The sequence below is a fragment of the Plecotus auritus genome (assembly GCF_963455305.1).
Source record: "Plecotus auritus genome assembly, chromosome: 3".
Lineage (NCBI taxonomy): Eukaryota > Metazoa > Chordata > Mammalia > Chiroptera > Vespertilionidae > Plecotus > Plecotus auritus.
In genome coordinates, this window is record NC_137772.1 from 149,028,254 (window position 1) to 149,041,045 (window position 12,792).

The window sequence follows — 12,792 nt, forward strand, 5'->3', positions numbered from 1 at the left end:
CCCTCTGCTATTATGCCCTTACATGATCGTTGTTATTAATGGACTAGTCTCCCATATTATAATATGACCTTTTCCATCCTCTGTGTTCCTAGGGCCTTGAGTTATACTATATAGTTTTTAATCATATATAATATGAAGAGTAGCTAAAGAAATAAGGCATATTTAGCCTAAAATATGTGATAATTGTTAAGGGGGAAAGTTTTTATAATATTTAAAGGTTATCCATTGAAAGAGTAATTCCATTTGATATGTGAAGCTTCAGGAGGCAGCGGATAGAAATTAAAGAAAGAGCCAAAACCGGTTTGGCTCAGTGGATAGAGCGTCGGCCTGCGGACTGAAGGGTCCTGGGTTCGATTCCGGTCAAGGGCATGTACCTTGGTTGCGGGCACATCCCCAGTGGGAGGTGTGCAGGAGGCAACTGATCGATGTTTCTCTCTCATCGATGTTTCTAGCTCTCTATCCCTCTCCTTTCCTCTCTGTAAAATATCAATACAATATATTTAAAAAAAAAAGAAATTAAAGAAAGACATTTTAGCATGTACAATTTAGAAAAAGATAAGTGTCTTATACTGGAAGTAATACATAGTAGGCTTTCAATAAATGGCAGCCTATTATTTTTTTCTTTTTAAATTGAGGTATAATTTACATACAATAATTTACATACAATAGTGTACAATTCCATAAATTTTTACATGTATTTATGTCTAATTAAAAAATCAGAAAGGTAGAGAACATTTTCAATCTTCCAGAAAGCTTCCTCATGTCCCTCCCATCAGTTTCCCATACATTTAACCATGATTCTGAGCTTAACCACCAGATATTAGCTTTGACTGGAAACCCGCAGTATGTTTTTTTGTGTGTTTTTCATCTTCACTCAAGGATATGCTTATTGATTTTAGAGAGAGGTAGGGAGAGAGAGAAAAAAAAGAAACATTGATTGGTTGCTTCCTATATGCACCCCAACTAAGGATTGAACCCGGCAACCTAGGTATGTGCCCTGACCAGAAATTGAGCCCGCCGCCTGCCAGGGCGAAACTTACACTATGTATCCTTTGTGTCTGCCTTTTTCTACTCATCTATATATCTGTGAGCATAATTCATGTTGTTGAAGGTAGCAGTAGTTTGTTTTTTTTTGTTTGTTTGTTTGATGATCTTTATTTTTTGGTACATAGAATTCTACTAGAGGCCCAGTGCACGAAATTCGTGCATGGGGGTGTGTCCCTCAGCCCAGCCTGCACCCTCTCCAATCTGGGACATCCCTCTCACAATCCAGGCCTGCTGGCTCCCAACCGCTCGCCTGCCTGCCTGCCTGATTGCCCCTAACTGCTTCTGCCTGCCAGCCTGATCACCCCCTAACCGCTCCCCTGCCAGCCTGATCGACACCTTACTGCTCCCCTGCTGGCCCGATTTCCCCTAACTGCCCTCCCCTGCCAACCTGGTCACCCCTAACTGCCCTCTCCTGCCGGCCTGGTTGCACCTAACTGTCCTCCTCTGCAGGCCTGGTCACCCCCAACTGCCCTCCCCTGCCAGCCTGGTTGCCCCCAACTGCCCTCCCCTGCAGGCATGGGCACCCCTAACTGTCCTCCCCTGCAGGCCTTGTCCCCCACAACTGCCCACCCTTGCAGACCTGGTACCCCCAACTGCTCTCCCCTGCAGACCTGGTCACCCCCAACTGCCCTCCCCTGCAGACCTGGTCACCCCAACTGCCCTCCCCTGCTGAGCTGGTCACCCCCAACTGCCCTCCCCTGCAGGCCTGGTCGCTCCCAACTGCCCTCCCCTGCAGGCCTGGTTCCCCCCCCAACTACCCTCCCTTGCAGGCCTGGTCCCCCCCAACTGCCCTCCCCTGCAGGCCTGGTCCCCCCCAACTGACCTCCCCTGCAGGCCTGGTCCCCCTCCCCCCCAACTGCCCTCCTCTGCCGGCCCAGTCATCCCTAACTGCCTGCCCCTGCAGGCCAGATCGCCCCCAACTGCCCTCCCCTGCTGGCCATCTTGTGGTGGCCATCTTGTGTCCACATGGGGGTGGCCATCTTTGACCACATGGGGGCAACCATCTTGTGTGTTGGAGTGATGGTCAATTTGCATATTACCTCTTTATTATATAGGATTACATGAATAGAATCTCTACCCCCCCACATACAGTCCATACCATTTATCATTTATATAAACTTTTTAGTAGATACTGTTGAATACTTTTTCTGAAAGAGTTAAATGAATTTTACACTTTGAGTAGCAATTTGGTTGTTTCTTTATATAGAAAATTTAAAGAAGAAAATAAAAATTATTCAGTCTCACAATCAATGATAATCACTATTAACCTTTAGCATATATTCTTCTAGTTATTTTGTTTATATAATTTTAGTAAAATTGGACTCATTAGGCAATTTGTTTTGCATACTCTTTTAAAAACTTAATATATTGTGTATGGGTCCTGTGGCTCAGCCGTTGAGTGTAGACCCAGGAACCAAGAGGTCACCAATTCAATTCCCAGTCAGGGCACATGCCCAGGTTGTGGGCTTGATCCCCAGGAGGGGTCATGCTGGAGGTAGCCAGTCAATGATGTTCCTCTCATCCATGTTTCTATCTCTCTATCTCTCTCCCTTCCTCTCTCTCTAAAAATCAATTAAAAAAAAAAAAAGCCCAGCCGGTGTTGCTCAGTGGTTGAGTGTTGATCTGTGAACCAGGAGGTCATGGTTAGGTTCTGGTCAGGGCGCATGCCTGGGTTGCTGGCTTGATCCCCAGTGGGAGGTGTGCAGGAGGCAGTCAATCAATGATTCTCTATCATCTTTGATGTTTCTATCTTCCCCTTCCCTCTCTGAAATCAATAAAAATATATTTAAAAAATTTTTTTAAATAAAAACTTAATATATTGTGAACATTTCCCCATATCCTTTTATAATGAGCTAGAGGCTAAGTGCACAAAAGTTGTGCACTGGTAGGGTCCCTAATGGATGCTGGCTGCCGGCCAGGGCCTCTCTCCCTTCCCCTGGCTGGCCTGCCCTCTGGCCGAACTCGCAGAACTTCGGTCAAGGGGACATTTTGCATACTACGCTTTTATTATGTAAGATCATATTTTCTTTGCTTGACATATTCCATTTTTAAAAACCAATAATCATATTTTTATTAGATACATTTATTAGAGTATATTTTTATATTGATGATAAAAATCAGAATACTGCTTTGGAGCCTCTTCTCAAAATAAGAGAATATAATTTAATATCTTTTCTCAAGAAAAATTAACAATTAGCTTATAAATAGGTCTGTTATTTCAAGCCGCTATAAGTCATTAGCTCTCTCAAATAGCATAAACTACTTTCTAATATAATAGCATTTTAAAAATGTTTTTATTTAGAGAGAGAGGAAGGGAGAGAGAGAAACATCAATGAGAGAAAAATTTAAAAGTTATTGAAAGAGGTTTTGTTTATGTGATTTGTATGTATTAATGTTTACAATACTAAAAGTTAAAACTGAGGATTTTAAGTATTAATTTCAAAATAGTAATACTTTACCTATGTTATATAATTAACATTTTAAAATTAAGATAACTAATTATTTGCTCTTTTTGAAAGCTTGAGTTATCATTGGCAGCAAATACTGTTAGTTGTTTTCCTTGAAATGACAGGCTTACTTTATTCATTTTCAAGAAAATTTTTGCCAAAAATCCAAGTTAGACTAACGGTAGTTTGTCATTTAAGTAAAAAAGATGTTACATTGGAAAAAGGGGCAGGTTCAGCTTTCATCTCAGCTTCATAAGTGCTTTCGTCAGGACAATCATTATAAGAAGTGCTTTATATGCATACTTCTGTCTTGTTCCACAGATTAAAAAGATGTGTATTTAAGGATGAAAATTTAATAAAATTTATGATTTGCTCTGCTTTGTAATGGACATTCATAAGTAAAAATAGCTTTTTAAAAATTGTGTGCATTGTGCAAAGACAGTGATAGTTAGAGATTTTTTGTTTGTTTTTGCCACTGCCTTAATATGTGCTAAGGTACTAGCAGTTTACCACTAGTGCTTTTGCACCTTTAAGTGCACATGTCCACACAGTGAAAAAGGGAAATTCCATCTTAGTATCATTTTGAAAATGGTTTTGACCATGTCAATTCTCTGAAAGGATTTCTCCCCCCTCAGCAGACCACATTTTGGGAACCATTGCTATTGGAGGATATTTTGGGTGCTTAATTATAATGTTTTGATTGTTTTCATTTTAATGAAATGTACTTGTTTTTCCCATGAGGTTGGCATTGTCTAGTTACATATACTACTGTTGTACATGTATCTAATCAAGGACTCTTACAATTTAAATTCTTAGTACATTGGCCTGTTTGATGGCAGTACAATCAAAATAGCAGACAAAGTTACAGAGAATATTTATATTATAAAGGCTGCAAAGTAGGAATTCTATTTCATTGTTACATTATTAGGAGTGTTGAATCAAATCTTTTTGTAATTTTTTGTGTTTTTAGGCTTGCATTGATGACAATGTTGATATGGTGAAATTTCTGGTAGAAAATGGAGCAAATATTAATCAACCTGATAATGAAGGCTGGATACCACTACATGCAGCTGCTTCCTGTGGATATCTCGATATTGCAGAGTAAGCCAGTTCTCTGTTTACTTTTATTCAAATACAATTATAGAGACCTTAGATTTTACAGAAATTATTCTTAAAGGTAAATGAGCAACATTTTATATTACTGTAATTCATGAAAATTATTCTTCCCAGAAAAAAGAATAAGTGGTTCTTGGGAATCCTAATACTGAGTCCATTGATACCAGTATGAGATCCTCACCTTGTCTCCCCACCTCTGGCTTTTGGTACTTTGTATTAATGTGAGTAATTGATTGTACACATGCTTCACCCTCATCTCCTTTTCTTTTGAGTACAAGTACAGGATTGTCAAATAATTTGTCTATCCCTATGTAATTATGAATTGTTAGGAGATATTAACGATAATTTTCAATTTGGTTACTTTGCTATAGGGAGTTCTCCATTTAGTCAATTTATGCTTGTTTAGTTTTTATTAGGATTACTTCCAAATTCAGTGAGAGTCATTGTATTAACTACCTTTAATGAGTGGGTACTTTCCAAGAAAATTCAATTATTTAAGCTTTTAACAGGAAGTCTGAATATCTTGACAAAATAATTTTTTCATTAAATTTTTTTTCTTCTTACTATGTGTCAACACTACAAACACTTTTATTGTCTGCTCACATCAAAGCTTTTCAACTTTGTGAATCTCTCTTAGTAAACTTTCATAGTTTTATTTCTTTGTATATTTCACACACACACACACACACAAACACAAACACAAACACATCATGTATATTGAAGGTCTGATACTTCAATTTAAAGGAGAGGCAGTGTTTGGTGAAATGAAAGTGCTCTGACCTTGGAATCAAAAGATCAGCATTTGGTTTTATTACTAACTCTTAACACTAACTGCACTACATCTTTTAGTAATTTGTTTCTTCTTTCTGGGCCTTGACTTCTTTATGTGATTTCTCTGGTTGGTGTGGCTTATTGGTTTAGCATTGACACAGGAACCAACTAGTCACCAGGTTGATTCCTAGTCATGGCACATGCCCAGATTGCACTCAATCTCCAGTAGAAGGCGTGCAGGAGGCAGCTGATCAGTGATTCTCTCTCATCATTGATGTTTCTATCTCTCCATCCCTCTCCCTTCCTCTCTCTCTACAAACAAATAAAACCATATTTAAAAAATCCTATCTAATAAAAGGGTAATATGCAAATTAGCTATCACTCTGTCATAATGATGGCGGCGCCCATAGCCACAAGATGGTGGCGCCCAGTCCTCTCAGGCCCACCGGAGTCCCCCAGTCCTGGGGGGGCGGCCACTGAGAGCAGGCAGCGTGAGCAGCCTGGCAAAATGCTTGCTTCATCATCGCGGCGATGAGGCAAGTGTTCCATCCCGGCTGCAGAGGGCCTCTGGGCAGCGGGCACGAGCAGCTGGGCAGGCGGCAGGGGGTGGGGGAGACACTTGCGTCATCGCCTGGCAACAAGGCAAGTGTTCCATGCCTGGCCACAGAGGGCTTCTGGCCACGGAGGGCAGTTGGGGGCCATGAACCCAGGCAGGGAGGGCAGTTTGGGACGATGAGGCCAGCAGGGGAGGGCAGTTGGGGGCGATCAGCCGGGAGGGGAGGGCATTTGGGGGTGATCAGGCCAGCGGGGGGGGGGGGGGCAGTTGGGGGTAAGCAGGCCGGCAGGCAGAGTGGTTTGGGGCGATTGGGCAGGCAGGCGAGCGGTTAGGAGCCAGAAGTCCCGGATTGCGAGAGGAATGTCTGACTGCAGGTTTAGGCCCGATCCCACAGGGACATCCCCTGGCAGTTGGACGTCCCCCGAGGGGTCCCAGATTGGAGAGGGTGCAGGCCGGGTTGAGGGACACCCCCCCCACCCCGGTGCACAAATTTTGTGCACTGGGCCTCTAGTTAATAAATAAAAGGAGGTCTTTTTGCCAATAGTGGTTGTTCATAATTATAATCATGGTTCTCAAGTTCCTTACTCCTTCTGTTCTTTTCATGCTTATCGGAGGATTTGGATCTCTTCATTATAGAAAAAATAGCTAATGTACATTTATCTTTAGCTGTTCTTAAATATTTGGTACTTAGACACTGGGGTCAACTGAGGTGGATTATGAAGGCTTCCTCAACCACTCAAGTGGTATGACCTTGCTTAACTTTTATAAGCTTCAGTTTTCTCCTCTATTTCTCTATAGAATAGGAATGATATTTCCGAGGTTTGCTGTGAGAGTTAACTGATATAACTCATGAAGCATATTTGGCACATAGAAAATAGTCAGTATGTGTTAACTTTTGACCATTATTTCATTTATCTCTTCTGGGAAAATGAAAACCCAATTTCTTTCTTTAGATGTTTAATCCTTGTGTTTTCTTTTTTGATTTATGCTTCTGAGTTTGAAAAGATGATAATTGTCCTGAATAATTTCCTATGGAATAATTTTTGTAGACTTGATTGATAACCCATTTTGTGGCACTTGGGATGATTTTAGCTGCAAGTAAGTATATCAAGTTTAAAATGCCCTAAAGAATCAGAGCTCTTGTTATAGAGGATAATATATACTTTAGAGGAAGGGCATTCAGGTTTATTAAACTGCTTGATTATCATCTAGGGCCTGGGGTCTTTCAGGCTTTTTCTTCTTCTGACTTTCCCAAATACGGACCTTATTCCTACCCTGGCCCCCTCTTAGTGGCAAGATGGTCACCACAGCTCCTGACTTGTGTTTTTCCATATGCCCATCTCAAGAGCAAAATAAAAATTGGTTGAGGAGTGGAAATTATCTTCTCCATATTCTGTGTATGTCAAGGGAGGGCAACCCTCTAACTGCAGCTTATTTCCCCTTAAGGTACTTCCATTGGCCTGGCTTAATATTTGCCTCTGTCTACTCTGGAAAAGCAAGAATCTGGCTTATCCAATTTTTTTACATGCCAGTAAACAAGTGTGAGGGGGATGAACAGTCTGCTCAGATGTTAATATTTTCAATAAAGTAACTATAACTTTTTATTTTTGGGGAGATAGGATATGGAATATGTGCTTCTTAAGTCCTGTGCAAACAAGAGAGACCTGTTTTGACCAAGCTTGACTAGAATTTTGCTGACTTAACTACCTTCCTATAGGAAGTTAGAATTTATGGCTGTGGTATAGCTGAAATATAATACATAGTGTCTCTGAACCAAATTAAAATTAGAAAATAATGACTTTTCTTTTTTTGCCATATGAATTTTTTAAAATTATGACAATGTTTATAGAAATTAACTAGTATATAATAGGTTATTTGTTAAAGTGATAGCCCCAAACTTCTCCAAATGCATGATTATTTTTATCAGCATTATCTCTTTCAGCAATTAATTCCACTGATGAGTGTGAGAAGTTAATGAAACCCTAGTTTTCTTGAGCCTAGAAAGATATAGCATGGTGGATGGCTTAAGAGTTAGGGTGAAGATATCTCCCAAATCAGAGCACTTGTTAGGGTAAAAGGCCCCATTAATACTAATGTAGCGACAACTGTTAGAAACCAGGAATAACCTTGGAAAATTGGGTCACTTTGCTAAATGAAATATTTGGGGTTAAATTTGTTGCAAATCCTGGTTCTGCATTCACTAGCCTTGTGCCCTTGGCCAACCTACTTAGCCTCTATGATTAATATTATTTAAGAAATAATATGATTATTTGAGAATGATCAGGCATCTTCCTAGCTCTTACTTCTCATATTGCTTTCCATGTTTTTCACTATGTCAGTACTGGGCTACTTTTAGTTTCCTGACAGTCCTTGCTGGTTCATATCATAGTGTCTTTGCACACAGTGGTTCATTTGCCTCATTTCTTTACTTGATGGGTTTCTACCATACTCAAACCTTTCTGATATTCCTGGCTGATTCATCATCATCTCTAACACATCAATTGTTTACCTGCTGCTTTACCAACTGCATTGTGCACAGGATAGTGCTAATTCATTCCTATTGAAATGAGCCGAAGCAAACAGTGAAGGAGATGTTTTACTCTGAGAATTTGAGTCTGATTAGGCTACAGTGAGTTCTACATTTTTTACTTTTGTTGGAGATAGTAGAACAAAGAATATGAGGTTACAGTTTAGTTTATAGACATTGCATGTCTGGTCTGTAACCTAGCAGAAACCAGTTGAATAGATGAATGATAGTTCTTCATATTCTGGCTCAATTATCTCACCTTTTCACCAAGATAATTACCCTCAACCTCTCCCTGCTTTGAATAAGGTAGAAATCTTAGGGAAAACTAACAATAGAGATTAATAATGCCCTTTCTTCAGAGTGGATTAGAGGAAGTATAAATGAAGTGAGTTTGGGAGTATCATTAATGTTCAGCATGTGCATTGTTCTTTAAATACTAAGGGGTCATATATTAAAATGTGTGTGTTAACATCATTCTGTAACTTTGGTGTATTGAATTAACAGTGTTATGGATTGAATTGTGTTCCTACAAATTTCACATGTTGAAACCTTAGTCCCCAGAACTTTGGAAGGTAACCGTAGAAATTGAGCTTTTAAAGAGCTGATTAAACTAAAATGAGATCTCTAGGGTGGGCCCTCATCCAATCTTACTAGTATCCTTATAAGAAAAATGTAGACACAAAAAGAGACACCAGGGATGTGCACACAGAGAGAAAAGACCACCAGAGGACAACGTGAAAAGGCAGCCATCTGCAAGTCAAGGAGAGAGGCCTCAGAAGAAACCAAACTTGCTAACACCTTATTGGACTTACAGCCTCTAGAATTATGAGAAAATAAATTTCTATTGTTTAAGTGTTTAATCTGTGGTACTTTGTTTTAGTAGCACTAGCAAATTAATATAGGCATTATTAAATTCTCACTGTTACATCAAGGTATTCTTCCCAAAAAAGTATAGTGTTAGTGTCATTGGGTTATAAATTAGAATTAAAATTTAATAGTATGACTTTTGAACATATTAGGCAAGGCAAGTGATTGTGGAGCCCAAGAAACCATGTATTCAATTTATTGTTCTAACCTATAACAGTCAGTTCTAGCTCTCTAACTGTAATCAGTAACTAAATAATATATGTAAACTAGAGGCCCAGTGCATGAAATTTGGGGATCGGGCCTAAGCCAGCAGGCGGACATCCCTCTGGCAATCTGTGATCCCTTGCTTTTTACCGCCCTCCTCCTCGCTCCTTACTGCTTGGCTCACTGCTCCTTAGTGCTGCTGTGGAGGTGGGAGAGGCTCCTGCCACCACCGCTGCGCTCACTAGCCATGAGCCCGGCTTCTGGCTGAATGGCTGCTCCCCCTGTGGGAGCTCACTGACCACCAAGGGGGGGCAGCTCCTGCATTGAGCATCTGCCCCTGGTGGTCAGTGCACATCATAGCGACCATTCATCCCAGTCATTCCACCATAATGGTCACTTCGGTTTTTATTATATAGAAGATTATTATGTGTAAAGCATTGAAAACCAAGTCCTCTGACTGAGAAATCCTATATAATAAAAACCTAATGTGCAAATTGTTCCCTCGACTGGGAGTTCGACCAGGGGGTGGGGCCGGCCAGCCAACCGCCTGCGGCCCCTCCCCTCAGCTGGCCCCACCCAGGGTGGTGGCAGCGGCAAGCAGCCGGGGGAAGGAAGGCCCCGGCCGGCAGCCGGCAGCTGCTTGGGACCCTACCCAAGCATGAATTTTGTGCACTGGGCCTCTAGTAATTGGATAAAACTATAAGAACTGTACAATGGCAGCTTTTAAATTTGTCATTGTTTTTCATTTATTAACTGGAATATTTTTGTAAAATAAAATTTCTCATGTTTACTGTTTGTTAGTTACCTTCTGATATTGGTTACCCTCTAGTACAGGTTTTACAGAAAAGATGGGATATACTATTTATTTTTTCCCTCTATATACTGATTTTTAAAATAATTTGAAGGAAACTAGTTGGTTCACTAGTTACTTTCAAAAAGGACTGATTGATCTTTTGAGGTCTAAGTAGTTTTAGGAGTGCCTACATTCAAACATATCTTACTAGAGGCCCAGTGCACGAAATTAGTAGGGTCCCTAGCAGCTGCTGGTAGGGTCCCTAGCAGCTGCTGGCTGCTGGCTGCCAGCTGGGTACTCCCTCCCTTCCCCCAGCTGCCTGCCAGCGCTGCCAGCCTGGGCCTCCTTCCCTTCCCCCGGCTGGCTCACCCCTGGTCGAACTTCCAGAAGAACTCCGGTCGAGGGGACAATTTGCATACTACACTTTTATTATATAGGATGTGTTTCAGTCCACCGCAGTTTTAGTATCCTTATTGATTAGCACCATTATACCATCTTTGGTCATTAAGAGTCTGTTCATATTGGCTTCTGAGTCCTTGGGACATTACCAGATAAAGTGAACTTGCACTTTAGTATTATAAGGTGTTCCAGACATGTTTTACATTTCCTGCCCTGGGTCTAGACTTGCCATTTCTCCAAGGAGCCCCTTCCTTGTAATGGGTGCTAGAAGTGCTTATTGTTACTACTGGTCATTGTTTCCAGTTCAAATTCAGCAGCAGGGTGTTTTTCTTTAATCTCTTCTATCTTATATATCAATATTTCCTTTCTCTTCCATTTCATTGCCGGGAACTATAAGATTAATATAACACATAATTACTATTTGTTTCATCATATGTTACAGATACATTACACTGTAATATAACAGCAATATCACCACCACCAACAGCAACAATATGATTACTAAAAGCATTTTGAAGTTTGGTTGATTGGTTGGTTGGGTTTTGGGGGGAGGAGGAAGGTGGCTCATTTCTTTTTGTCCTTAAGTATCGGACTTGAAATATATCATCAAATTACTCTGTGTAGAAGTCAGTTGAAATAATTCTATTTTGTGTGGTTATACCACCAACTAGGTGTGTTGTTAGGTTCACTTTAATTTTTTTTTATTTTTTAGAGTTTGTTTTTTAAATATTTAATTTTGTTTTATGATTTATATAAAATACCAGGTTCTAATGGCAATCCCTGTTCTACCACTCTATTTCCTCCCACATCCTATATTTTTTAATTTTCTATTTTATCCCAATGTGGTTTTTAATGTATTATTTAAAGTAAGTATTACTCCTCCTTTGTAGATAAATGATAGAACATCATATACATATTCCTTCACTGTGCTTTTTTCACTTAACAGTCTATTACGGAAAATGCTATATAGTAGAAAATAGAGATATTTTTCATTATTTTTTTAGGTTTAGTACTCCATTGTACAGTATGTCATTTTGGTTTATTCAGCCTATCCCTGTTGATTGACCAATGAACATTATTTATTTGAATGACTACAGTTTTAGCCTTGGACTTGTTTTGGGGTTGTTGTGTTTTTGTTTTCTGTTTTTGTATTCTTGTAAATCATAGAAATTTTCATGTTTGTGAAAAATATTTTGTATTTGAGTAATAAAACGTAAATGACTTATTAACATTTTGGTTATTAATGTGATTATTGTTCTGATATAATCATTTTATGTTTTAATTTCATCACCATATTTTTTTAGGTCTCCACTACAGGTGTTTAAGGAATGTTTTTTGTTTTTATATTGATTTCAGAGGGGAAAGGAGAGGGAGCGAGAGATAGAAACATCAAAGATGAGAAGAACCATTGATTGGCTGCCTCCTGCATGCCCCACACTGAGGATTGAGCCTGCATCCTGGGCATGTGACCTGACCAGGAGTTAAACCGTGACTTCCTGGTTCAGAGGTCAATGCTCAACCACTGAGCCACGTCAGCTAGGCAAGAGTGCTTTAATCTTTAGTTGCTTTAGTATTTGCCATAGAATTTTCCAATAGTAGAGAAAATTAGCTCTGTATTAGGCTAATGTTATTTAGCTTCATGGTATATAGAATGAAATATTGATTAATTAGTATATTTAATATATTTTTCTTCTTCTTTGAAGTCGTTTTAAAAACACTACTGTTGAGGATCTCATATCATTGTAAAATGCTAGTAGTATTACATCAGTGACATTTTCATGGTTTCATTTACAGCTTAGAAAAAGTTTCATTAGCTTTGTCACTTGATCATTAAAGAACCAGCTATTTAAGGATATGAAAACTTTTAAATATTTGTGGTGACATATTTATAACTTGGCTTTTCTTCATTTTAACCTTTATTCCATAAACATCCATCAGTACCCTCACAATTTTTCTTGGCTTGTCCTTCAAAATATATCCAGTATTAAACTATTTTTCATCGCCTCTTTCATTTCTCCTTGATCCTGGACACAACCGTAACCATCCTCTTCTCCCCATGTATTTC

General features: G+C 39.6%; 1 protein-coding gene across 5 annotated transcripts in view; it reads left to right on the plus strand.

Annotated features, from left to right (window-relative positions):
- The window catches only part of PPP1R12A (protein phosphatase 1 regulatory subunit 12A), a 141,556-nt gene that overhangs the window by 51,351 nt on the left and 77,413 nt on the right, over positions 1-12,792 (plus strand). For 3 of the 5 annotated variants that reach the window (XM_080659097.1, XM_080659098.1, XM_080659096.1), the window contains exon 2: positions 4,465-4,595. The exons of the other annotated variants lie outside the window; for them this stretch is intronic. In XM_080659097.1, coding sequence (XP_080515223.1) covers positions 4,465-4,595 — 131 coding nt within the window. The remainder of the gene's footprint in view (positions 1-4,464; positions 4,596-12,792) is intronic. 5 annotated transcript variants of the gene reach the window in all.